General features: G+C 41.1%; 1 protein-coding gene and 1 long non-coding RNA gene across 2 annotated transcripts in view; one reads left to right on the forward strand and one right to left on the reverse strand.

Annotated features, from left to right (window-relative positions):
• On the reverse strand, positions 1-23,494 carry sptlc1 (serine palmitoyltransferase, long chain base subunit 1). The gene is made up of 15 exons (XM_084034443.1): positions 23,353-23,494; positions 18,954-19,061; positions 18,777-18,871; positions 12,817-12,910; positions 12,651-12,723; positions 11,145-11,277; positions 9,914-10,043; positions 9,651-9,740; positions 6,692-6,799; positions 6,069-6,164; positions 5,183-5,279; positions 5,033-5,087; positions 4,239-4,356; positions 3,820-3,893; positions 1-840 (listed from the first exon to the last, which is right to left on the reverse strand). Exons 1-15 carry the CDS (start codon positions 23,404-23,406, stop codon positions 729-731), a joined length of 1,437 nt encoding a protein of 478 aa, XP_083890569.1. The 5' UTR covers positions 23,407-23,494; the 3' UTR covers positions 1-728.
• The window catches only part of LOC311029360, a 200,993-nt gene continuing 185,231 nt past the window's right edge, over positions 11,387-27,148 (forward strand). Inside the window, exon 1 of the long non-coding RNA XR_014598870.1 lies at positions 11,387-11,416. This is a non-coding gene — a long non-coding RNA (uncharacterized lncRNA). The remainder of the gene's footprint in view (positions 11,417-27,148) is intronic.

Below are 27,148 nucleotides of genomic sequence, written 5' to 3' on the forward strand. Positions count from 1 at the left end.
TAAAATAGAAGATATTTTATTCATGGAGAAATGATGGCATGTGACAATATGTTCTTTCAGCTGCAGTGTAAAACAGACTTGCATTAGCAGCACATTTAGTACCCAAGTGCAAAATGACAAATTATCTGGTCTATTTGTACATTATGTTGTGGAAATACTAGAGTTTAAAACGTTTCAATAATAGTTGGTTTTTGGTTTCAAAATATAAAATGGTTGTAGTTAAACAGTCTTGGCTCAAAACGCATGGATGCATATTCCATAAAAAACACACACACATTCAATCAAATATAATAACATTTCATTAAAGGGAAGTGGTCAGAATGAAGCTCTGACATTAGAAAAAAACAAAACAAACAAACAAACACAAAATAATCCAGGTTAAAAAGTCAACATCCATTTATGGTTCAACCAGTGGCATATGGATTAATAAGCCTCATGTACAGTTCATGCACGAGTCACCTGCAAACATATTAAATAAAACAATAACGTCTCCTCAGTACATGAAAAGCAAGGCGTTGGGTCCATCGATGAAGTCTAATTCTAATAGCTTGTTTTCTTAGTGACCAGGAACCATGATCTCTCTCTTACATTCAGAACAATATCCAACATAGAGTACATGTGGTGTGATGATGTCACGGGAAGCATGAGAACTAAGAGAGATGGGGCGAGGCTAGAGGAGATGACGCTGAGTGGAGGAGTCAAAGTGATGCTGCTCCACTGAGCTGCACTCAGAGCTGCTTACATCCAGCAGTGAGAACAGCTGCAGCTGCATCCTGGATAGAAGACACGGCCTTCTGGATGTCCTCCTCCGTCTGCTCCACGGTGACCACCACTCTGATACTGAGGACACACCGGGATAGAGGTTGATTTGTTAGGAATATGAAAATGTCATACCACCATTATCTTGCCCAACACATTTGCGATTGATGAAATAATCCAGATAATCGTCAAAACGTGCTTAAGGGCGCACTCACACTACACCAACCGAGAGCCGAATAGAACTATAGCTGGATGCAACTCTTTCATGGACAGGTATCGTATTGTGGGAAACCGACGGACAGGAGTGCTCATCTTGTCGCCATGGAGATAAAACTAGAACAAGCCAAACAACCGTGTGACACTAAATGTAGCAGGTTTACTGCGTTATGTTCCACTATTCCATACGGCTGAAATCAATGCAAGGCTGACTGACTGGATGACATTTGATGTGCGTTGTTTTTGGAAACGTGACTCATGATATATTGTCTCAACTTTTTTTAAGAAGGGAAAAAACGCAGCAGTCGATCAGCTATCAAATCCCAATACTTGTAGAATAGCAATACAAATCGAATCGGCTCCCAAGTATCGTGATAAAATCGTATCGGAACAAAAGCGTATCACCCCCTGCTAGCAGCCAGGCTGACAGAAGACATGCTCACTGCGACTGTCTAACAGATAGGAGTAATCACTTCATCAACTTCTTTAGTGACAACATTTTAGCTATCAGAGACAAAATCGCCTTCAAAACCTTGCCTTCAATTGGAACCACGTTACCCTCAAACTCAGGAATCTTAGTAATAGAAACAGCATTAAAGGAAAAGTTCGGAATTTTGGACATAGGACCTCATTTCCAGCTTACCCGAGGTGATATAGGTCGGTGGAGACCGTTTTCAGCACAATTGGTACAGTCCTTATAGTTGCACAAGTCACTGTTGCTAAACTGGTGTTGAGCTAGCGCACGTCAACGGTAACATCCAGCCTGTCACTAAAAACAGCTTTAACTGCTCCGCAGAACACCCGAGACAAATGTATTATGACGTCGGACTATCGATGTACATGTCAGTGTTGGTAGAATAATTAAAACAATTAAACCAACCTTGCATAGCATTGGAATAGCTTATACTTTGTTCCCTGTTGTTGCTAAGGCTACGTCAGCGGTGGATTGATATTATTATAGCCAGCTGCCAGTAGCCATAGTTGGTTCCTTTCTGGTTCTTGTAATGGAAATCGGTGGAAACTCTGTGGTGCCCATCTGTAACTTTTATTGTTGCAATTTCTGAACGCACACTGAAGCACCATTTTTATAACGCTGCTACGAGTACTAGCTGTCACGACTGTAGGGCGCTTAGGTTTCGTTTTTACGCACTACTACTAACACGCAAAGTAAAATTCCGCTGCTGCTGAGAAACTAGTCCCTCAAAATGTTTTATCATTGAAAATGCAAGGTTGGTTTAATTTCTAAAATGATTCTACCAACACTGACATGTACATCGATAGTCCGACGTCATAATACATTTGTCTCGGGTGTTCTGCGGAGCAGTTAAAGCTGTTTTTAGTGACAGGCTGGATGTTACCGTTGACGTGCGCTAGCTCAACACCAGTTTAGCAACAGTGACTTGTGCAACTATAAGGACTGGACCAATTGTGCTGAAAACGGTCTCCACCGACCTATATCACCTCGGGTAAGTTGGAAATGAGGTCCTATGTCCAAAATTCCGAACTTTTCCTTTAAGACCTGATATATATTTAGACTGCTTTTCTCCAATCTTCCTTAACCAACTAACGTCAATGATCTCTTCTTCTAAACCTTCAACCTGTCTCCTAGACCCGATACCAACCAGGCTACTGAAAGAAGTCCTACCCTTAGTTGGCGCGTCGCTACTAGATATGATCAATGTGTTTTTATTAACAGGCTATGTGTCACAATAATTTAAAGTAGCTGTAATTAAACCTCTTCTTAAGAAGCCTACTCTAGATCCAGGGGTTTTAGCAAACTACAGACCGATATCAAATTTTCCTTTTCTCTCTAAGATCCTTGAGAAAGTAGTCCCCAATCAGCTGTGTGACATTACTGAGATCAGGCCCTGGCAGTCTCAAAAAGATGGGAGTGAGAGTTAGTGGTCTTCAGTGACAAACTGAGACCAATATGGAAGTATTAGAGGAGCCTCAGCAGGATCAAGGATGACATTTTGATTTCAGAGGTGGGGGGGACACAAGTATTTTTAATAAAACTCTAACTTTCAGTTCACTGTGTTTTCTAGTAGTTCTTCTAGTTTTCTATTGCTACTTTTAAGTCTCCTGTTCCCTTCTTTGGTTTGACTGGTTGTAAATCATGTAGCAAAACATTATCACCCAATTCTAATCCAATAGTAATAATAACAACGATAATAATAATACATTTTATTGATCAGATTATTGAGAGCTTTGTAAATGATAAGGAGGATCTGCTGCTTTATTGGCAGCCAGTGAAGGTGCTGCAGGATGGGTGTAACGCATTTCTTTGAGTAATTTACACTTTGACTTCTAAAGAAGTCTCTTACGTCCACTTTTCTTTTTTTAGACATCCTGGCTGCGTCTAATTACCAAACATACATACACGCGCGCACACATACATACGCACACGGACACCGATTCAAACGATGTAAATGAAATCTCTGATATTACAATCCTTCTAGCAGACGTGAACCAGGCAGAACAAACTCCCAACGCACAGTAGCGGACTCCTGTAGGACTCCTGACCGCAGACTAGCAGAACGTCGGTGTGCAAGCAAGATGGAGTGACAGCGGGGACGGCCAATCACACAAGAAACGGCAGAGCCAATCGAGGAGCTTGTGGGCGGTCTAGACTAAGGGAAACAGGCTTCAGCTTGAGCGGCCTTTTTCCGCTTGGTCCTAGTGCTTGACGATCTCTGTTTACTAAAGCGTAACATTGTTTTTGGACGGTAAAAAGTGCAGGGGACCAAAACGGCCTTTTGAACATGTCCCCTGTGTCCCCCCCCCCCCCCCCCCCCCCCGTGAGCAGGATGATACATTATGAGATAGTGTAGAGTAAAGTCTTACCTGGGTGAAGGGAGGAAACGCTCCTCTTTTTCCAGGTAGCGAGCGAGGGTCAGAGCCACGCGTCTTTCCAGACACTGATAGGAACAATATGAAAACCACTCTGAGCCAATAACAACTCTGTTTATGTCATGTAACATTTTGAAACCAAAATATATGTATGTATTTATAGTGTTGTTGACTGATTCAGGTCCAAATCGTGACTTTAAATGCAAAGTATTGGAATTCTACATAATGTGTTATAAGTATGCACAGCGACTGTCCTCTACTGGCTGAAACTCTGAATTATTCCATCGGGCACCATTAGCATCTCAAAAATGTCTAAATAAAATGAGACCGTTTCAATAGTTCCCCTCTGCTCCAGCACATCAAACCCAAGCACAAGATGGTGTTTAAAGCTTTCAGGGCTAAAGTGGACTTACGTTGTCGACAATGGCGCGGAGCAGCTGCATGTCAGAGTCTCTGGAGCCAGAACTTCTCTCCAGCTGTAAGTGAAACGCTGGGGCAAACTGTTCTCCGACCAGCTTCAGACCCGGAGTTCTGCTAGGAAACAGGAAAACAAGTCATGACAGAATGGAACGGTTAGAGGAGACTCTACCATGCATCTATTCAGCAAGACTTCAAATTTGAAGACCATTCAATAGGATTTCCATTAGAGGTGGGTATTGTTTGAATTAATTTTTAATGCTGATTCCGATACCTTGAATTTGCAACGATAACATGTTGTTTCAATATTTATGTTTCTATTAATGAATACAGCTCATTTCTCTACTATATGTTAAATTGTTTATTACGTAAACAGTTTGTCATTTACAGTTTCTTTAAATAGTTATCAGCTGATTTTGCAAATATGTATCATCATTCTTAAATCCACATGAACCTCTCTTTGCATCATTTGCTCACAAGCATCCTAGCATATTTAGAACTATTTTTTAAATGGAGTCCGGCGGTCACTGGCCAAACCTCTACTTGGCTCAGAGGTGGAGCGAGACTGCTGGTTTGATTTCAGTGTGATTCCTCCAGTCTGCATGCCTATGTTTCCTTGGGCAAGATACTGAGTTAGATGAGTGGATCTAATCTAACTCAGTATGTTGATCCTGGTGGATCCTCTGCCATCAGTGTATGAATGTGTGTGAATGGGTAAATGTAGGCTGAGGTGAGGAGTTGAAAGCGCTGTAGAAACACGGGTCCATACTTTGAGTGCAGGTGAACGTACCCCTGTAAAGCCTTGTAAACATGTTTGCACTTTTCCCTCAGGACAGTGAAAATATCTGTAAAACAGAAAACCAATATAGATGGATGAGTGAGCTTTTCAAAAATAGATGGAAGCGCTGAGAGGTGAAAGCAGTTGAAGACGAAGGCTGACCTGGATCCTCCTCCATGATATTGAGGGCCTCGATGGCAGCAGCAGCCAGCATGGGAGGCAGGGAAGCAGAGAAACAGTAGCCCTGGCCTGAGAGACGCTAAAACACACAAGAGAAAGACTCATTTAACGTTTTACTGAAGCACAATGGACATCATTAGAGTAGAAAACTAAATAGTTTAACATTAAAAACTGTTCAGCCTAAATCCAATGTATTCACTAGTGTTGTTGATTGGTTCAGATCCAAATCTTTAAAGTGGCAGTCTGTAAGATTTGAGATTGTTGCTTCTTGCGGCCTCTTTGGGGATTTTATTTTAATATGTTTATTGTGACATGAACGTTATCTTGTCGTCCCCGTTTGTGATGAAGACATGCATCTCTGATGCAGTTTAACTTCCCGATCCAGAGAGATGTGTGCAGAAGCTCCGTCACTCGCTACGTTCAAGAGCGTGTTTCATTCACAAGAGTTAATGCTCACAATGCACGTGGCCACAAATGCAACCTGACGAAAACATTTAGTGAAAGTCCATCATATGAGAGAGCTACTCTGTTCTCCTCACACACACTGGAACAAGCTGCCTCTGTGCTCAAGCCTCCGCAACACTGAGCGAGAAGTAAAGCTACCCCCTGTGTTGCTCTATACCACTGCATTTTCTTTTGCAGCACATTATTGTTTTTTTACTTTGAATTATATTATATTTTTACATTACATTTTATGGTTATCAACTACATCATTGATTTTGCGTGCGATAACAAAAAGAGAAAACTGATCTGAAATGAGCTGCAGCGTTCAAACTTGTCACCGTTAGTTTGGAACGGGTCCGTCTGAACCCGGAGCTTTTTCAGGACAGAAAGTTATTCAACTTCAACAATCAAGAAGGTCTGTTACCTGGTGGTCGATGACGAAGGAGCGTCCGCAGCAGAAACCTCCGATGGAGGCCACCGCGTTCTCCATGTTGGCACTGATCAGGTCGATGTCATCAATCTGTATACGGTGGAAATATTACCATGAAGTAATGTCAAGTCCAGCTGATGAAGCTTAACTTCATATTTACAACCAGAATAGCATTTCATTTGACTTTACTTGTAAAAAGAAGACACCACAGGAAATGTAGAAAGCTCAATGATGTCAATGTCACATGACTGAGAAACAATAAGACTCCAACACGTGCTGCTTGGTGGATTATGTCTTTGATGAATTACAGCTCGGACTAATTCAGACAAGATGCTGATTCTTATTTTATCAGTACATTTGGTCGGGAGTACAGCATTACTATATTATTATTATTATTTTCCTAGTTCAAATCTACAATGGGAACAAATTACCATTGAACCCTGGAGACCGACCAGTTGTTCCAACATCAAATTAGTCCTGTCCTTTTTTCATTGTACATATGTTAAAATTAAATATTGTATCTATAGCAATACAATTCTTACAATAAATAATGATGCGAAACAATACATTTGATCAGCAGGGAAAGTCTGAGAGCTACAGCACACAAAGGGACTCACATTGACCCCAAAGTGCTCCGTGACTCCTCGGCCGTGTTCTCCCAACACACCAAAAGACATGCTCTCCTCCAGAAAGATCCGCACCTTGTACTTGTACTTCAGCTTCACCTGGAGGTTACAACAGCACATTCCCATGACAACAGAAACATGACAGCAGCAGTTCAGATATCGACTCTCTGGGACCTGAACTATGTGGAGAAACCACGTTTGTGGTCCCCCAGAGGTCTAGGCCCGGTTTCCCGATAACGTCCACTCTTAGCGCGCTACGAAGACTCCTACGTTATGACTTACCAAAGTTGTTTACCTCTATAGTCGTGGTTCCAGAACGGTCTCTTAGGAGTCTTCTTAAGAAACACTCCTTACGTCGTACGTACACGGCGCTGTCCAGAAAGAAGGTGCTGAAATCGATTGCTCAGAGTTCGATTTTCCATTTCATGTGCAGGTGCATGACAGCACTATATTATAAAATGTAGGCTATTGCAGTGTTTGCGAATAAAACACTGCTAGAAATCCTTCTAGGCCTAAACATTTATTTAACCATGGTCGAACATACTACCATAGCCTATACTGATTTAAAAAAAGATATAATAAATATAGAAACAGCGGAGGAGATCGAGCCAATTACATCCCTAATTACATGCGTATTTGTTGCCGTTCTAGTCGAAACTTATGCAATATAGCAGCGTCGGTCAATATATCCATGGGAATGAAGTTGATCCTTATGAAATTATGTATTCCAACTAAACGGCTCCGAGGACGGCGACGTCTTTGGTTCAGCATGAGGATACGTTGTATCGCTGCCATAGTTTTCCACCGTTCACAGCCATCACCGGCGTCCATTTATGACATGCCTTGACATTGACTAGGCTGAATGGGCTAATTAAATGACACTGTAATATACCTAGGCTACTTCTGAGGTTGAGGTAAAGCTTAGCCTTGTGATGAAATGCATGCAAATTTTATTTTTATTTTCTTCATGAATGACTTAAAGGAAAAGTTCGGAATTTTGGACATAGGACCTCATTTCCAACTTACCCGAGGTGATATAGGTCGGTGGAGACCGTTTTCAGCACAATTGGTACAGTCCTTATAGTTGCACAAGTCACTGTTGCTAAACTGGTGTTGAGCTAGCGCACGTCAACGGTAACATCCAGCCTGTCACTAAAAACAGCTTTAACTGCTCCGCAGAACACCCGAGACAAATGTATTATGACGTCGGACTATCGATGTACATGTCAGTGTTGGTAGAATAATTAAAAAAATTAAACCAACCTTGCATGGCATTGGAATAGCTTATACTTTGTTCCCTGTTGTTGCTAAGGCTACGTCAGCGGTGGATTGATATTATTATAGCCAGCTGCCAGTAGCCATAGTTGGTTCCTTTCTGGTTCTTGTAATGGAAATCGGTGGAAACTCTGTGGTGCCCATCTGTAACTTTTATTGTTGCAATTTCTGAACGCACACTGAAGCACCATTTTTATAACGCTGCTACGAGTACTAGCTGTCACGACTGTAGGGCGCTTAGGTTTCGTTTTTACGCACTACTACTAACACGCAAAGTAAAATTCCGCTGCTGCTGAGAAACTAGTCCCTCAAAATGTTTTATCATTGAAAATGCAAGGTTGGTTTAATTTCTAAAATTATTCTACCAACACTGACATGTACATCGATAGTCCAACGTCATAATACATTTGTCTCGGGTGTTCTGCGGAGCAGTTAAAGCTGTTTTTAGTGACAGGCTGGATGTTACCGTTGACGTGCGCTAGCTCAACACCAGTTTAGCAACAGTGACTTGTGCAACTATAAGGACTGGACCAATTGTGCTGAAAACGGTCTCCACCGACCTATATCACCTCGGGTAAGTTGGAAATGAGGTCCTATGTCCAAAATTCCGAACTTTTCCTTTAAAACCATTGGTGAAACACAACACTGGCAATGCGCAGTTCCATGCGCAGCGGGGATTTCAGCATTACCGTACAGTGGCGGCGACTAGCGTCAGGAGCTGAAACATCACTACGGTAGAGCTAAGAAGGCTCTAAGAGTGCTCCAGACCACTCTTACCAACGTATGACGTACGAAGGAGATTCGTAGCAAAGAACGTTTCGGGAAACATGCGAAATGTTAAGTAGGAACTCTAAGTAGGGGTTACGAATGACGTAGCGTTAGGAAGGCTTTAAGAAGGCTTCGGGAAACCGGGCCCTAGATAGTAGCTCACATTAGTCCAGAGACCAGACCAGACTAGGTGGAGAAACCAGAGACTGTCTGTGGTCCCCCAGAGGTCTAGATAGTAGCTCACATTAGCCCAGAGACCAGACCAGACTATGTGGAGAAACCAGAGACTGTCTCTGGTCCAAACAACAAGGTCTCTGCTGTATTTATGTCTAGATGACCTTATTTGGAGTGTTGATGGAGCAGCTACGATGTTAGCATAGCCTAGCACCATCAACCAGACTCCATTCAGAAAACCAGCATTTAAAAAGTAGTTAGCTTGTGGTCTTCAGACAGACCTAACAAAGCATGACTTCAGACTTTTTACTGATCACCATCATTATGGAGTTATTTCAGCATCCTTTTCATTTGGTTATTAAAAAGTATTGTTATTATATTTTTGTATTTTAGTTTATTTTGGTTCCTCCAGCTGTAGTAAACCAGCCCACGTGGGTCTTGCTAGATAGAGTGAATAGAGCTTTGGTGAAATCCACCGAGTACCTCTGGATGATGTCATGAACTCAGACAAAAGGCTGTTCCAACATGTAGCGAGAGTGGTAATTTCAACCATGATTGATAAAACCTTGTTGGAGTCTTTATGGAGGAAAGCCTGGAACCTGCTGACATTTAATGGATGTGCCCTAATTACTGAATCATCCTCCCCCTGTTAGCACTCTGGAATAACAGGCCACTTCATGAATTTAGGAGATTCGGTTTATTGTTGCGGATAATTAGAACCATTTCTATTTACCAGTGCAGGAAGAGGACAGATGTCGGAAGTGTTGATGTACAGACCCTCCACTACGATGAACTTCCGCGTCACTCGAGCTTTACGAGGATTCTGCAACAGAAACAAAGTATGTTTGTATGTGAGACTTTTACAAGAAAGACATTAAGACACATCACATTCCTTCAAAAACTGGATAATAAAAGCACTATTTGGATTTCAGACTCTCTGGGCCGCATGAAAGCAGAAGGTACACTGTGAGACCAAGTCCAAATCAAACCCTGTACCTTGTGGTCCTCCAGCTCCTGCTCCTTCAGTAGCCTCTCCAGATCCTCCATGTCATTGTGTTTGAAGTACTTGATGAAGCTGCGGGACGCTTGAAGACCCTTCTGGATGGAGAAGCAGGCTGCTTCATCCCTGAACACACAGCCAAGAGCACAGCCGTGGGAATAGGAACCGACAATTCACTGTTTTCAGTGGTCACTTGACGACCACAGAAGTTGCATTTGTTACAGAAAATGCACACACACAAGCGCTGACGGCTGCAGGGCGACAGCCAGCTCGCCAGGAGCAATTAGGGCGAGGCGTCGCTCAGAGACAACAGGCACTCAGCTAGGAGGAGCCGGGGATCGAACTGGCAATCTTGTGGTTGCCAGCCAACCCGCTCTACCTCCTGAGCTAAAGCCCCCCCTGATTCTGATTCATTGATTCTGTCTCTCAATGCTTCACTACTCCACTGATAGGCATGACTGTAAAACCTTGCCTCAGTAAAACCACCACTTAACTGGCTCAATCTATGTGGGATGTGGTCAATGCGCTCAACTGCAGATGAGCTTAACTTCTCATCCTCAACAACACTGCACAAAATGAAATCCCATTCAAACAGTCCCATTAATAGTGTGCATTTTACCAATACTGGTTTCATACTAAGGTGTGGGACATACTAATACATGTCACACAGTGTTGTGGTGACGACATATCATGTTGGTGAGGAGTTTCAGGTGCAGCCAGTGGCCAAGTGTTAGTAAAAATACTAAGCTAACCAAGACAGTCGGGCTGCCAACTCTCACACATTGGCCGTGAGACACACGCACTTGATTGGCTTCACACGCTCTCACGCCAGGACAGATGGATTCTGGGTCGGGCTTGAGGCCTCAGACTCATCTGAGATCGCTTGCACTCACATTCTCTGATGCAGGCCGAGTGTTTACTAGAAATATGTGCAGACGGACTATCAGTAAAGTTTCATCATGTTCTCCTCTATTGTGATGACTTCAAGACGGCGCTCCTTGAAAACAACATCAAGCCATGTGTGTGTCGTATTACGACGTGATGACGTTTGTACAACAGGCAATCCCCCCCCCCCCCCCCAACACACACACACACACGCACACACACACACACACACACACACACACACACACACACACACACACACACACACACACACACACACACACACACACACACACACACACACACACACACACACACACACACACAGGAGATAGCACTCACACAAAGACGATGTCCCCTCTCTTGGCGTAGGCAGGGATTGCACTGGCAATGGTTGCAAAGCCGTATGAATAGATGATGGCCTCTTCCGTTTTCATGAATTTGGCCAGACGACTCTCCAGCTCCAGGTGAACATCTGGGGAAGTAGTTGAAAGTGAAGATGTTACACCAGAGTTCACTTTTAATTTGCAGGACAGGACATACTCAGGTTTCAGAAGATACAGTGAAAACTAAGTAATTAAGACCAAGGGCCCTAGTTTCGTAGACCAGGCGCAGTCAGCTTTCAGCGCACCTGCGCAGCGCCGACGGGGTGTGTCCGCCTGGACTTTGCAAGTTTCGTGCACCGCGCAGGCTCGCGCAAGCTCGCGCAGGCGCACCTCCCGTCTCGCCCACCGGCGCAAGTGGGAAAGAGGGAGGAGAAGAAGGCGTGAGTGGGAGACGAGGAGGAGACGAGGCGTGGACTGGGATTAATACAGCCGATTCAGATCTTCACCAATCAAATGAGCTCCTCTCCTCTCCTTTAATGCGTTAGGGGAGGTTCAGTGCAAGTTCCGTCACTTGACAACCCGATGACAGAAGCAGCGCCGCCGCTCCCACCACGCTCATCACGCGCTGTGCGCGCGTATCATAATAATAACAATGCCCATATTATAAAAAACAGGAGAGAGAGAGAGGGAGATGTTTTGGTCCGAGAGGCTGAGTTTCTGTTACGCGTGCCATCCGCCTTTGATCTGACGTCAGATGTGACGGGACAATCTATATAGACATAAATTCACGTGTTGATTAAATTAGTTGCATTAAATAGTGTTTGTTGTGATTATTTATTGCATTTAAATGTGCCTGGAACTGTGGAAACCTGCCTGTGAGGTCTCAGTGACGTGTGCGCACTGCGCACCGTCAGCCAAACTTCCACTCCGCCAGCTGTGATTCGCATTGAATGAATGGACTTTATTTACGCCTTGCGCCGAAAGTAGACCAGGTTGGAGCTGGCGAGCTTTCAGCGCAGTCTCGGCGAGGCTTTTTGCCACGAAACTTCCGCTACGCCAAGCTGAATCTGTGACGCCTCCCCCTGCTGCACCGCCACACCCATCTTGGCGCAGGCGATCCACCAAACTGCCAAACTGACGGTGCGCAAGGCTGCGCGGGTCGAAACTTGCATTGCGCCGGCTACGCCACCCTGCGCCGCCCTGCGCTGCGCCACGAAACTAGGGCCCCAAATCTGAAAACCAATGTATCTATGTATTTAGTGGTGTTGTTGAGTGATTCATGTCCAAATAGTGACAATTAAGTGCAAAGTATTTTAATTCTACATATTGTGTTATTAATATAAAAAGAAACTGCCCTCTACTGGTTGAAACCTGGCTACTGCAATTGAATTTGGCTATTAGGCTGATCTGAAACCCAGTGAAGTAAAGACCATTTTGGAGTGGATGTCACATTTAGGTGGTGGCAAGTTGATAATTTGTGGTTAAGTTACTCTTCAATAGAAGATAAAAAGTTTTCAATCACCAAAGGTTCCATAGAAGCCTCTTGGACCACAAGTGCCCACACCATATTTCTTCAGTGATGCCAACGCTTTTTGCTGTAATGACAACAAACAAAAAAGAATTTAGTTTCAGCTCCAACCATGCTCACTGGCAGTAATGGTAGTAATGAAGAAATAACAATGACTGACCTTAACCCGCTCATTGTCCAGGAGACCCAGGAAGTTAAAGGAAGCAAAGTTTATGCACTCTTTCCCATTGATTATGATGTTGTGGCTGGGAGGTCTGTAAGAGAGGTGTGTTTAGCTTCCTGGAACAAACTGGGACAGTGTATAGACTAAAGATAACATTTCATTCATGCCTTGCCTGACTGATCAAGTTGGTTAATCCATTATATTTACAAATATGTCAGCATGTATTTGTTAAATGACACAGGGATTGTTGTGAGGTGGCTAGAACAAAATACTTGATTCCGGTTGTCATATAAATATAGATACGGACATGAAAGCTGACCTCTGCATTTAGCCATCCTCAACATTATGAGCAGTGTGCTGGTGAGTGCCCGGGAGCAGCTTGGGCTTTAGTGTTTCAGTCAAGGGCATTTGGACAGGAACCAATGTGTCTACGTATTTATAGTGTTGTTACCTGATTCAGGTCCAAATCTTGGCATTTCAGGCCAAAGTATTTGAATTCTAGTTATCGGGTCATAAATGTACATAGTATCTGCCCTCTAGTGGCTGAAACCCTGTTAATGCAGTTGAATGTTGCTATTGGGCTGATCTGGATCGTGACTGTATATTAGCAGTGGACGCAGTCATCGTGACATCACCCGCTGGTCTGTGGACTACGGTTTGGAAACCTTGCTTAGCATTGTGGCTGTTGCCATCTTGGAATTTTTGCAGCCCATGTAGGATGTGACCATATAGAACACTAGTAGCAAAGTGGCAAGCTGTTCATGAAGTTAGCATGCGTACTTCAAGGGAAATTTGACACTTGAGTTTCCTTGCGTTCCATAAATGTTGACGCAATTTAAAGGGATAGTTCGGAATTTTGGACATAAGACCTATTTTCCAACTCAGCCGGTGTGTTCGAGACGTCTGGAGACGTTTTCAAGACATTTCTTTCAGTTCTTCTAGTTGCCGAGTTCGCTTGTGCTATGGCTAGCGCAAGTCAATGTTCTATTTTCAATTCAATTTTATTTATTTATATGGCACCTTTCATGCAGGGAAATGCAACACAAAGTGCCGTACAGAAAATACAAAATTAGAAAATAAAAACAAAACAACAACAACAATAAAAACAACAACATCAGAAAGAAAGACCCGACCCCCCACCCGGAACACACTCGCACACTCACACTAACATGCACGCAACTCGGGTATGGTCACCACACACACACACACACACCCCCACGCACTGCATTGGCTAAAACTGTAGAGACATGGCTCGGCACTGAGACATCGGTGAGTGAAAGGCCATCCACACCATGAGGGACTCTGGTTCCCGTCAGTCGACGGTAAAAGAGATAAAATAATGTAAAATAGAACAAGATAGCAGTAATAAAAATAAATAGCAAAAACTAGACAAAAAGCTAAATAGGATAGAATAAAATCAGTATAAACTACTAAAATAAGCAAACTTAAAATAATGGATTAAAAGTTGGGGAATAAAATAGCAGACTTAAAATAATAGAAAGTTAATTAAAAGCCAGACTAAAAAGATGAGTCTTGAGCGTTTTTTTAAAAACATCAACATTCTCTGCGGCCCTGAGGTTCTGCGGCAGGCTGTTCCACAGTCGGGGACCATAATAACTAAAAGCCGCCTCCCCGTGTGTTTTCAATCTGACTTGTGGAAAGGTTAAAAGGCCGGTGCCAGAGGACCTCAGGGTCCGTGAGGGTTGATATAATAGGAATAGGTCAGATAAATAAGAGGGCCCAAGACCATTAAGACATTTAAAAACAAGTAAAAGAATCTTAAAATCGATCCTGAAGCGGACAGGGAGCCAATGCAGCGACTTTAAAACTGGTGTAATGTGCTCCCGCCCTCTGGTCCTCGTCAGCACGCGTGCGGCTGAGTTTTGCAGCAGTTGGAGAGTATGGATGCTCTTTTTAGGAAGACCAGAGAGCAGGGCATTACAATAGTCTAGACGACTGGAAATAAAAGCATGCATCAGCACCTCTGTACTGGCCTGTGAGAGAAACGGGCGGACTCTGGCTATATTCTTCAGGTGGTAGAAACCTACCTTTGTTACATTTTTAATGTGTGGAATAAAACTGAGCTCAGAGTCTAAAATCACACCCAGGTTTCTCAGAGATTTCGATGATTTAAAATAATTTAATTTTGGTAAAAGTTTCTCTCTCTGGCCTTCAGGACCTATGACTAAAACCTCTGTTTTGTCCTGGTTGAGTTGTAGAAAGTTTGCTGCCATCCATGACTGGATATCTAAAATGGAATTAAAAAGGGCATCTAAAGGCCCTGTGTCATCAGGAGACACAGCGATGTACAGTTGTGTATCGTCAGCATAGCTGTGGAAGCTGATGCCGTGCCTCCTGATGACATCACCCAGGGGAAGCATGTAGAGATTAAAAAGGGTTGGGCCTAAAATTGACCCCTGGGGAACCCCGCACTTAAAGTGTAAGTTTGGCGGAAATTGAAAATAAAGCTATTTTCTGAATGAAAATACATCAACTAAGCCGTGGAGGAAGTAATTTTCGCTCATCACGCAGTTCAGAGCTAGCATGGGTGAGAGCTAGAGTCCAAAATCGCAAACAGTGGGTTAGCATGGGGCCAACAGCCACACGCTTTCAAAATCGCATTTTTAAACCACTAACATTGCTCAAAACAGCGCCAAACCTCGTCAGCAGCTTGCTCTGGGTGTCTACACATAAAACGAAGCACCAACAACTCAGTTCATGAACCCGAAGTTTATAACAGAAGACAGTTAAGAACACTCACCAATTCTACCCCTGCCAGCTCCTCGCGAAGGATAGTCCGTAAGTGTCGATTACCGAACGCAGCTCTCGTGTTCCCGTGTGAGATCTCGCGTGACATGTATGTGCTTCAGATAAGGCTGCTGTCTTGAACTGATTGGAAGTGTATACAAACTATCCCGACGTTTTTACCCACCGTTATTAACTTATATTTGGCCAAACTGCCACTAATTTAAAAGTATACTCGTTTTATTCTGGGCGAAACCTTCAGTTTCACTTTCACTTTTGCATTGCGTTCGGTAATCGACACTTACGGACTATCCTTCGCGAGGAGCTGGCAGGGGTAGAATTGGTGAGTGTTCTTAACTGTCTTCTGTTATAAACTTCGGGTTCATGAACTGAGTTGTTGGTGCTTCGTTTTATGTGTAGACACCCAGAGCAAGCTGCTGACGAGGTTTGGCGCTGTTTTGAGCAATGTTAGTGGTTTAAAAATGCGATTTTGAAAGCGTGTGGCTGTTGGCCCCATGCTAACCCACTGTTTGAGATTTTGGACTCTAGCTTCCACCCGTGCTAGCTCTGAACTGCGTGATGAGCGAAAATTACTTCCTCCACGGCTTAGTTGATGTATTTTCATTCAGAAAATAGCTTTATTTTCAATTTCCGCCAAACTTACACTTTAAGGTTGTGTGTTTTGGAGGAACAGGTATCCAGACTTACGAAGAAGCTTCGGTCAGTGAGGTAAGAGGAGAACCAATTTAAAACTGCACCAGAGAGACCAACCAGGTTCCTCAAACGGTTTATTAAAATGTGATGGTCCACTGTATCAAAGGCGGCGGTTAGATCTAGCAGAACCAAGACTGTGAGTTTATGATTATCTAAATTGAACCTGATGTCATTTAAAATCTTTAAAAGGGCTGTCTCTGTGCTGTGGTTTGTCCTAAAACCAGACTGATATTTCTCCAATGTATTGTTTAAATATAAAAAGTTATTTATCTGTGTAAAAAACAGTTTTTCTAAAATTTTGCTTAAAAATGGTAAGTTGGATACTGGACGGTAATTATTAAAAATGGTGGGGTCTATGCCACTCTTCTTCAGAAGGGGCTTCACCACCGCCGTTTTAAAGGATGTGGGGAAGACACCCGTCTGAAGAGAGCAGTTCACCATATATAAAAGCTGTTCCTCAAAAACGTCATAAAACGTTTTAAAAAAGCGTGTGGGAATTGGGTCTAAAAGGCAGGTTGTGGGCTTCACTTGGGAGAAGACTCGACCAAGTGTCCTTGCGTCAACCAGGGCAAAAGAGTCCAGAGTCTCCTCAGGTGGAAGCATTGATCCAGGGATGTCGGAGGTTGAGATTTGGTGAGATAAAAGACTGGATCTAATGTTATCGATTTTACTTCTGAAGTGGTCAGCAAACGCCTCACAAACGGAGTCTGTTGGTGTTATTGGTGACCTGTTCCGGTCACCGTTGGTTAAAAACTCAATTGTGGAGAATAAAAATTTGGGGTTATTTTTATTTTCGGATATTAGATTTTTGAAATGTGAAATTCTTGCCAGTTTGATGGTTTTATTGTATGTTTTGAGGTGTTGACGAAATATGTCGTAGTGTACTGTCAGCTTTGATTTTCTCCATCTCCTCTCAGCACTCCTGCACGTTCTTTTCAGTTTTTTGATTTCTTCATTTCTCCATGGTGGCATTGGTCTTGTTTTTATAGTTTTAATTAAAAGAGGAGCCACTGAGTCAAGTGTTGACCTTAGTTTGTGAATAAAATTGTCAATGATAAAATCACATGGTGCTGGTAGAATTTGTGCAGGAGTGTTCTTTAAAATCTGGATAAAATTTGCTGCCACTTCAGAAGTAAGATGGCGTTTCCTCACTGTTCTCACAGGGTCCTCCAGCTGGTTAAAACTGGTGATATTAAAAAACACACAAAAATGGTCTGACACGGCCAGATCCACGACAGAGGGCGCACCCACAGACAGGCCATAGGTTATGACCAGGTCCAGGGTGCGCCCCCTGTCGTGGGTTGGCTGGCAGACATGCTGTTTAAAATCCAAGCAGTGAAGGAGGTTTAAAAATTCTCTAGATGCTAGGTCTGAGGTCTTATCAATGTGTAGATTAAAATCACCAGTTATTAAAATCCTATCATACTTAGCGTGAATGATGGTTAAAAACTCTGAGAAGTCGCTGATAAAAGCAGTAGGGTGCTGGGGTGGTCTGTAAACAGTCACACAAAGAATAGGAGGGCTGCTAAAAACAAAGGCGTGGTATTCAAATGATAAATAGTTGTTCAGGTGTGTATTTACCGGCTGGATTCCGAGCAGCGCGTCTTAGAGTTTTGAGTCCGACGGAGCAAAGTAAAATTCCGCTGCTGCTGAGAAACTAGTCCCTCAAAAAATGGATGATTCATGCGATGCGAGGATAGTTTTGTTTCAAATATTATTCTATCAACACAGATATGTACATCGACAGTCTAGTGTTTTAATTGATTTGCCTCGGGTGCACTGTGGAGTGGGCAAGACTGTTTTTAATGCCTGGCTAACTAGAACCATTGACTTGCGCTAGCCATAGCACAAGCGAACTCAGCAACTAGAATAACTGAATGAAATGTCTTGAAAACGTCTCCAGACGTCTCGAACACACCGGCTGAGTTGGAAAATAGGTCTTATGTCAAAAATTCCGAACTATCCCTTTAAGAGACTTGGGATACACAGCAGGTCTTGCTCACTTTTTTGCTTCCCGGCCGATAAAAAGAGTCGCTGAATAAAACACATCAGGTATGACAGTGTGACATTTGTGATGGAACAGCAAGCCAACTCATGGCTGTGTTGGTGACGCACATTGTGTGAGATGAAAGATGTAGCTCACTGAGCGCTTTCACACAAAACTATACGATCCCACAACAAATCTACAACAAAACAAGACTTTCTGGGCTTTTCTGACGGGACAGAGATAGTATTCTGCATTAAAACAAGAGAACCAATCCCATAGGCTTTTTTTCAAGTGAGCCAGAACATCTTCCTGTCGGCTAACAAAAACACATCATCTGTGCAACATTGTATATGTCTCTAATATATACGAAGACATTTTGAATGTTGTGAGGCTAATGTGGCTAATGTGAGGCTTGATATTGCACTCAAATAGTCAATATGCTCACTCAGCATTCAGAAGCATTCAGATAAATAAAGGAGCATACTCTGAGAATATTGACAACCGTTCTTACCCTGTCACAACATCATAATTGAGGGAGGGGTGGTATTTGACAGCAGGAGGGACGAGAGGCTCTGGCTGCCACTCCTCAATGAGGTCCTCCTTTTCCTGCAACAACATGGCAGCTGTTTGGTGACACATACGAAAACAGCAGGTTTAGTTTGTGTTTGCACTATGCGGCTGACTTTACCTTCTCCGTCAGTTTATAAGTCTCGTGAAGTTTGTAGGTCTTAGAGAACAGAAGTCTGATGATCCACAGTATGAGGATCCCCTCCAGAATCAGGTGATACGCTGGAGCCTGAGGTCAACAGGGACAGAAGGGTGATGTCATGTTTCGTCCTGTCCGATTGTGTAACATGCTCAAATGCAGGTGAGTAAAGGTATTCATACTGAATAAAGTGGGGTGAACCACAAGTCTTGTCTATTGGTTGGGGCTGCGACTTCACCGGTCAAAGTTCACCAAACTACAAAGATGCAGATTGGCTTCGCCACCGGCCATTTTATTTGCCCTCATTTGTTCACATAGGGGTCATTCCGTGTCATTTCATCAAATTTCTGAAAATCTTCCCACCTGACCATCTCAGAATGTCCTGAAAAAATTCAAGTACAAAGACACACTTGTTACTAGGACAAATCCAAAATATTAGGTCTCTACTGTCAATAGTTTTCTCATGAAACATCATTGAATGAAGGGTAGTTTAGACGGTTTTTGGCATCATGCTCTGAAAAGCCATTTTTAAACAGCAATATCTGGAAAACTATCTCACCTGTGGCCTTCAAAATTTTTACAGAGTATATCTGTTACTAATAGCCTCCAGACATTTAATATCAGGGATGTAGCTCAATGATAACCTAGTATGGTAGGTACTTAAAATTAGGCTTTTTGAAATAAAGTAGTACATTTGAAGAGTGGCTGAGCTCCCATTTTTGCAGATAAAAGACTTCTATCACTTCTGCCTCTATCTCTGGGGTTAGCTGAAACATTCTACAAAATATGGTTTCTCTTAGATTATTAGTTTCACAGATATTAAGGCTCAAAAATGGAAGTAAACACATCTTTGCCCAACTTCAGAGTCATATTCCAAAAAACTGACAACACGTATCAGGTCCAAACTTACTTTTTTTGAAAGATCATATTCTTGTTAAAATTATATTTAAAAATCGGGAGGGTGTTTTGCCTCATTTTGTCGCAGTGATTTTTTAAAATCCTGATATTGGTGGGGTTTTTGTGGCCGTTTTTGGTACTGCATGTCTTATTATCCTACAAGTAAACATCACAGCAGGGCAATTCAAATGTGTTTTTTACCATTTACCAAAGGCTTACATGTGACTAAATGCTACTGATAAATTTAGCCTCACGAAAACCTTAAAATGTAGCACAGTTGTAGAGGCAATAAGTCCTTGAATGTGAGTTGAACATGCTGAAAGCAGCTTTAATGTCTTATGAACAAATATAGCATAATATTGAAGACTGTACATTTTGTCATACTTTAAGTATATAAATTACACAACTAAATCAAATAATAATCTTAATTTGAGCATAAGATTTTACATTACAGTACAAAAGTCTCCAAAGTTTGATATTGAATAACAGTTTGTCTCTATGCTCACTATGAGACAATATGTGAGTTATGATCAGAAATGGTGGAGAGGAAGTATCAGAGATGTTTCAGATCAAGATGAAGATGTATTGGTTCAGTTCATGCACCCACATGACCCTACCAAGAGTTTCTACTGGCCAAGAAGAGAAGATGTGCAATGTTCCACTGCAGCATAGAATTGCAAGATTTGACGTTCCCTCTACAGAAACTGGGCGCATGTATGCCATTAAAAAAGATGAGCACAACAGAGCAGAGATGTACATTAGACAATTTCTAAACTGACTGCCAAATTAATGAATGTGACAAAGGAATTGGATCTAAAAGATGAAAAATGTGTGATCCCTCATAGTGAGCATAGAGACAAACTGTTATTCAATATCAAACTTTGGAGACTTTTCTACTGTAATGTAAAATCTTTATGCTCAAATTAAGATTATTATTTGATTTGGTTGTGGTATTTATATACTTAAAGTATGACAAAATGTACAGTCTTCAATATTATGCTATTTTTGTTCATGGTTTAAGACATTAAAAGCTGCTTTCACCATGTTTAACTCACATTCAAGGACTTATTGCCTCTGAAACTACAACTGTGCTACATTTGAATGTTTTCGTAAGGCTAGATTTATCAGTAGCATTTAGGCACATGTAAGTCTTTGGTAAATGGTAAAAAACACATTTGAATTGCCCTCCTGTGATGTTTACTGGTAGGCTATTATGACATGCAGTACCAAAACCAGCCACAAAAACCCCACCAATATCAGGATCTTTAAAAAATCACTGCGACAAGATGAGACAAAACACCCTCCTGATTTTTTAATATGATTTTAACAAGAATATGATCTTTCAAATAAAGTAAGTTTGGACCAGATACGTGTTGTCAGTTTTTTGGAATATGACTCTTAAGTTGGGCAAAGATGTGTTTACTTCCATTTTTGAGCCTTAATATCTGTGAAACTAATAATCTAAGAGAGACCATATTTTGTAGAATGTTTAAGCTAACCCCAGAGATAGAGGCAGAAGTGATAGAAGTCTTTTATCTGTAAAAATGGGAGCTCAGCCACTCTTCAAATGTACTACTTTATTTCAACAAGCCACATTTTAAGTACCTACCATACTAGGTTATCATTGAGCTACACCCCCGATATTCCATGTCTGGAGGCTATTAGTAACAGATATACACTGTAGAAATTTTGAAGGCCACAGGTGAGATAGTTTTCCAGATAATGCCGTTTAAAAATGGCTTTTCAGAGTATGATGCCAAAAACCGTCTAAACTACCCTTCATTCAATGATGTTTCATGAGAAAACTGTTGACAGTAGAGACCTAATATTTTGGATTTGTCCTATTAACAAGTGTGTCTTTGTACTCAAATTTTTTCAGGACATTCTAAGATGGTCAGGTGGGAGGCATTTGATGAAATGACACGGAATGACCCATAGAATAGAAAATGTTCAGTTTGTGTGACCACTGAAATATTCAAAACTCACTTTCAACTCCTGAAAAATGTGAAAACAAATGTGTAATATTTGTGTTCAGTGTAAAAATGGCCGGCGCTCTGACCACCCTTCTATGTTGATTTGAATGTGAATGTCCATTCTACTCAAAGACTGGACATCAGAAGTGGACGTAGTCATCAGGGTGTCACCCATTGGTTTGTGGACTCTGGTTTTGAAGCCTGGAATTTGGTATTTTGACGGGCGCCATCTTGGATTTTGGCTGTCACCATTTTGGAATTTTGGAAGCTCTTAACAAAGTTAACTTCCATAATTCAAGGTTTGCTTGAAAAAAGTTAAGTGTTAAAGTAATCTTAGTAGCTAATTGTATTGACGGTAGCAGGGCTGGGCGACCTGTCCATCACAAGGTAGCCCCGCCCTAAAGCATCCCTGCTTTATGGTCTATTTGACTCTAAATAGGACCATACTAATTCAACAGCATCTTGTATTAAAGGAAAGTTTAAACTAGAGTAATAGAGAGATTGAGACCATAAACTCATGTTTACAACGTTGACTGAGTTAATAAATCAAGTGAGAAGTAGGCTCATCTTGCAATCAAATTTCTATTTGCAGTCGCCCCCTGATGGCCAGTAAAGAGAATGCAAGTTTAAGGCACTTCAGCGTGGGTTCACTTTTCAGAACCAGAGGTTGCCGCCTGCTTCTGCTCATATTTTACTTATTTACTATGCGTCAAACATTAAATGTCTTGTCTCCATCTTGATAAACAGACGTTTGACTAAACAAATATATTAGAAACCAACCACTGTACAATATACAACTCACACACTGTTTGAACATCCATGGAAATAGGCAAAAGGAATTTCAGGTAATAATGTTTCTGAGTTCTTAAGTAATAAGGTAAAGGACTAAATTCCATGGATGTGTACGAGGCTGACGCATGTGTTTCTATACCGCAGTCTTAATACCTTATGGTCAATACCCCCCCCCCCCCCCCAATAAGAATTAGACATGTTATAACACAAGTGTTACTATCAAAAACAAACCGATATTTTCTTAAATACAAACTAAGAGATTTTAAGAAGAACGTCCTTAATGTATTTCTGTACAATCGCATAAGTGACGCGTCGTTCACTAGACATTAAAGTTTCAATTTCAGGTCACACATCAGTGTTAAATAGTAACATTACACACTGAGCTTGAATTCCTCTTTGGGTTAAACGTTATCAGTTTTAATAACATATGCTTGGCTTTGTCGTCGGCTACAGGCGAAGCTGTGGATTTTCAAGGAGCAGCCAACTTCCTCGTTCCTTCGCTTCTTCGCGTTGACTGGTGGTTCGCAGCTAACACGCAACAGCCGATTGGCTGTGTCTTATTACAACGTCTTCCGCCATGGATACTTCCTGACTCTTGAGAAGTTTACGACAAACAGCCTCCGACAAAATTAAGAACATCAACGTGTAGCTAAACACACGAAGACTGTATTCGCCGGCGTCAGATTCTACCGACAGATTTACAGAAAGGAGAAACTTGCCTCATAAAACGCTTGCACCATTTCCACCAACACCCATTGCTGTCCGGACGCCATGTTTATCTTCCTTCTGCTACGTCATCAATGCTGCATTCAGGTCCCACAAGAAAAATAGTAGACCTGAGCGTCCAGCGATCTTCTTCTTCTTCTTCTTCTTCTTTTTTAATGGCGGTTGGCAAACAACTTTTTGTGCATTTCCGCCACCTTCTGAACTGGAGTGTGGATCAGAATGGTTTTGGACGATTATCGTTGGATGAGAAAAACAAAAAAAACAAAAATAAACCAAACAAATATTCCATGAGAATATATTTAAAAACAAATAAATCAAACCAAAAAAAAAAAAAAAAAAAAAAAAATCCTAACTAACTATGTTATCAAACATATACCATACTAATAATACCTTAGTACTTATATTCTTTTAATGAGTCCTGTCTTTTCTAAATACTTAAATATTGCTTTATATCCTACATGCCCTGAGTTCAGTCGTAACACCTCTTTAATACTAAATTTAATTTGCTCCCTACTCAGTCTGTCTTTTAGAAACCTTCTTTGATACTGGTACTTAGGACAATCTATAATTACATGTTCAATAGTTTCTGTATGATTACAGTGTTCAGCCAGTTTCATGTTTCCCTATTAATTTCATTGTATTATTAAGTCCAGTGTGCCCAAATCTCATTCTTGATATTATATCTTCTTCTTTTTTATTTCGACAATTTTCTCTCATCTTTCCTACTTCCCTTTGGATACTGTAGTACATTCTACCTTTGTTTTCCTTGTTCCAACACTCCTGCCACTTCTTCTTCATTTCTAATTTGATTATGCTTTTAACCTCTGCCTTACTATATTTAACTATCATATTAACTTCTACTTTTTTTGTTGCGTTTTTTGCATATTTGTCTGCCATTTCATTTCCATCTACACCTATATGGGCTGGTATCCAAGTGAACTTCACTTTTACTCCTACTTTGGTAATTCTAAATACACTTTGAGCTATTTCTACCAGAATATCTTGTCTTGATTCTGATTTCATATTTTTGAGACTGATTAATGCACTGCTTGAATCTGATCCAATTATTACTTTGTTTGGTCTATTTCTTTCTACCCACTCAAGAGCTAACAGAATAGCTATCATTTCTCCCGTATATACTGATAAATTGTCATTTATTCTTTTACTTGACATAATATTTAACTCTGGTATGATGAATGCTACTCCTACTTTGTTACTAATTGTCTTTGAAGCGTCTGTGTATATTTTAGTAAATGATGAGTATTGTTCCTCTATATATCTATCTACCTGATCCCTATTTATACTTTTTCCTTTCTTCTTCTCTAACATATGCATATCTACCTCTATCTCCCCTATTAGCCAAGGTGGACCAGTGGAAAAAAGTACAGTGGGGCTTATCTCTAGTTCCCCTATCCCTATTTCTTTTACCGCATCTCCTACCGTCCAACCAAAGCTCTTCAGCTGTCTCTTTTCCTTTTCTTGGCATTTTTTAAAAACGTCCTGAGTGGGGTGACTGTCCTTATGGCCCTTTAAGTTTGCCCAGTATGTAAGTGAAATCTGGTTTCTTCTCATTTCTAATGGCATTTCGTTCATTTCTACTTGTAAGGCTGACACTGGGGTTGTTTTAATAGCTCCACAGCAGAGTCTCAATGCCTGATATTGAATTGTGTCTAGTTTATTTAGTAATGTTCTTGAAGCAGACTGGTATATTGTGCATCCATAGTCAAGAACTGCCCTGATTAGCCCAATGTAAACAGTTTTCAGTGACACTCTATTTGCTCCCCACTCTTTACCCCTCAGACATCTAACAACATTCAGTACTTTTTTACATTTTTCAATAATTTTTCCTATATGGACTTTCCAAGTAAGATTTTTGTCGAACCAAATACCCAGATATTTAAAACATTCTACCCTCTCTAAATTTTCTCCATACATTTTAAGCTGAATCTGATCTTGAATTTTCTTTTTTGTGAAACATACTACTTTTGTCTTTGCTATTGAAAATCTAAAGCCCCACTCCCGTGCCCAACACTCTATTTTTCCTATTGCCTCTTGCACTTTCCTACCCATAAACTCTACATTCCTTCCCCTTTTCCACATGACTCCGTCATCTGCAAATAATGCAACTCCAATAGACCTATCTACACTGCTAAACACTTCATTAATCATAACTGAAACAGTACTGGACTAACTATACTCCCTTGAGGAGTTCCATTTTCCACTACATACTTGTTACTATATTCTTTCCCTATTCTTACTGTTATCAACCTATCCGTTAAAAAGTTTTTAATCCAACTATACATTTTTCCTTTTATTCCCATCTGATATAATTTGATCATTAACCCTTGTTTCCACAACATATCATAAGCCTTCTCAACATCAAAAAATACAGCGACTACACTTTCTTTATTAACCTGTGCTTTTCTAATCTCATTTTCTAAACATGATGCCGGATCTATTGTGCTTCTTCCCTTCCTGAACCCACTCTGGTAGTTCTTCAATAACTCCTTGGTTTCTAGATAGTACCTTAATCTTTCATCTATCATTTTTTCCATAGTTTTCCCTATATGTGATGTTAACGCAATAGGTCTATAACTTTCTGTTAAGCTCGGATCTTTACCTGGCTTACATATAGGTACAATAACTGATTCTTTCCACTTTTTTGGCAAATACCCCTCTTCCCATGTCTTATTATATAATCTTAATAATATTTCTTTACTCCTTTCACTTAAGTTTTTTAGCATACAGTAATTTATTTGGTCTTTTCCTGGCGTTGTCTTCCCAGTTTTCCTTAAAACACTATTTAACTCTCCTATTGTAAATTTCATATTTATTGTACTTCCATCCTCCCCAACCTCCTGCAGAGCCTCTATATTTTTTTCTATTGTTCTCTCCCTCTGTCTCTTTTCCTCATTATTCAAATTTCCATTACTATGTACCTTTACAAATGTCTTTGCTAGTGCCTCCGCTTTATCTTTACTTTCTATTATTATTTTCCCTCCATCTGTCATTACAGGATATCCATACTCTTTCCTATTTCCAGACATTCTCTTAATCATACCCCATACTCGGTCTAAAGGTGTAGTTCTTCCTAATGAGTCACAGTACTTCCTCCAGTAGTTCCTTTTAACTTCCTTTATTGTTTTCCTTACTACTGCCTGCTTCCTTTTATACTCAATTAAATTCTGAAGATTATGTGTTTTTTTAAGGATTTTAAATGCCTTATTTCTATTTTTAATTGCTTTAGTGCACTCTTGTGTCCACCACGGAACTATCCTTTTCAGTTTATTCCCACTTCTTTTTGGTATTGACTCCTTTGCTGCTCCTAGAATAATACTGCTTATTTCTGCATTGAGATCATCAATTCCCTGGTTTAAATTGACCTTTTTTAATTTTCCTTCTGTCAACACTCTATACTTGTTCCAATTTGCTTCTTCAAATTTCCATCTTCCTTCTCTCTCATCCTGTTTCATCTCCCTTTCAGCTCCAACATCTGTGTAAATAGGATAGTGATCACTCCCTATGGTGGTTCCTTTAAATACTTCCCAATTACTATTCCCGACTAATGACTGTGACACCAACGTAAGATCGACTACTGATTCCGTACCCTTCCCCAAATTAATTCTTGTGCCTGCTCCATCATTTAGACACACCAAATCCTTCTCATCCATTATTTCCTCTAAAATCTCTCCATTTAAATCATCTTTACCCCCCCACACTGTGCTATGTGCATTGAAATCCCCACACCAAATGATATTACCTGTCCAGTGTTCCAATATTAACTCTAGT

The sequence above is a fragment of the Eutrigla gurnardus genome, assembly GCF_963514095.1.
Source record: "Eutrigla gurnardus genome assembly, chromosome: 19".
NCBI classification, from domain to species: Eukaryota; Metazoa; Chordata; class Actinopteri; order Perciformes; family Triglidae; genus Eutrigla; species Eutrigla gurnardus.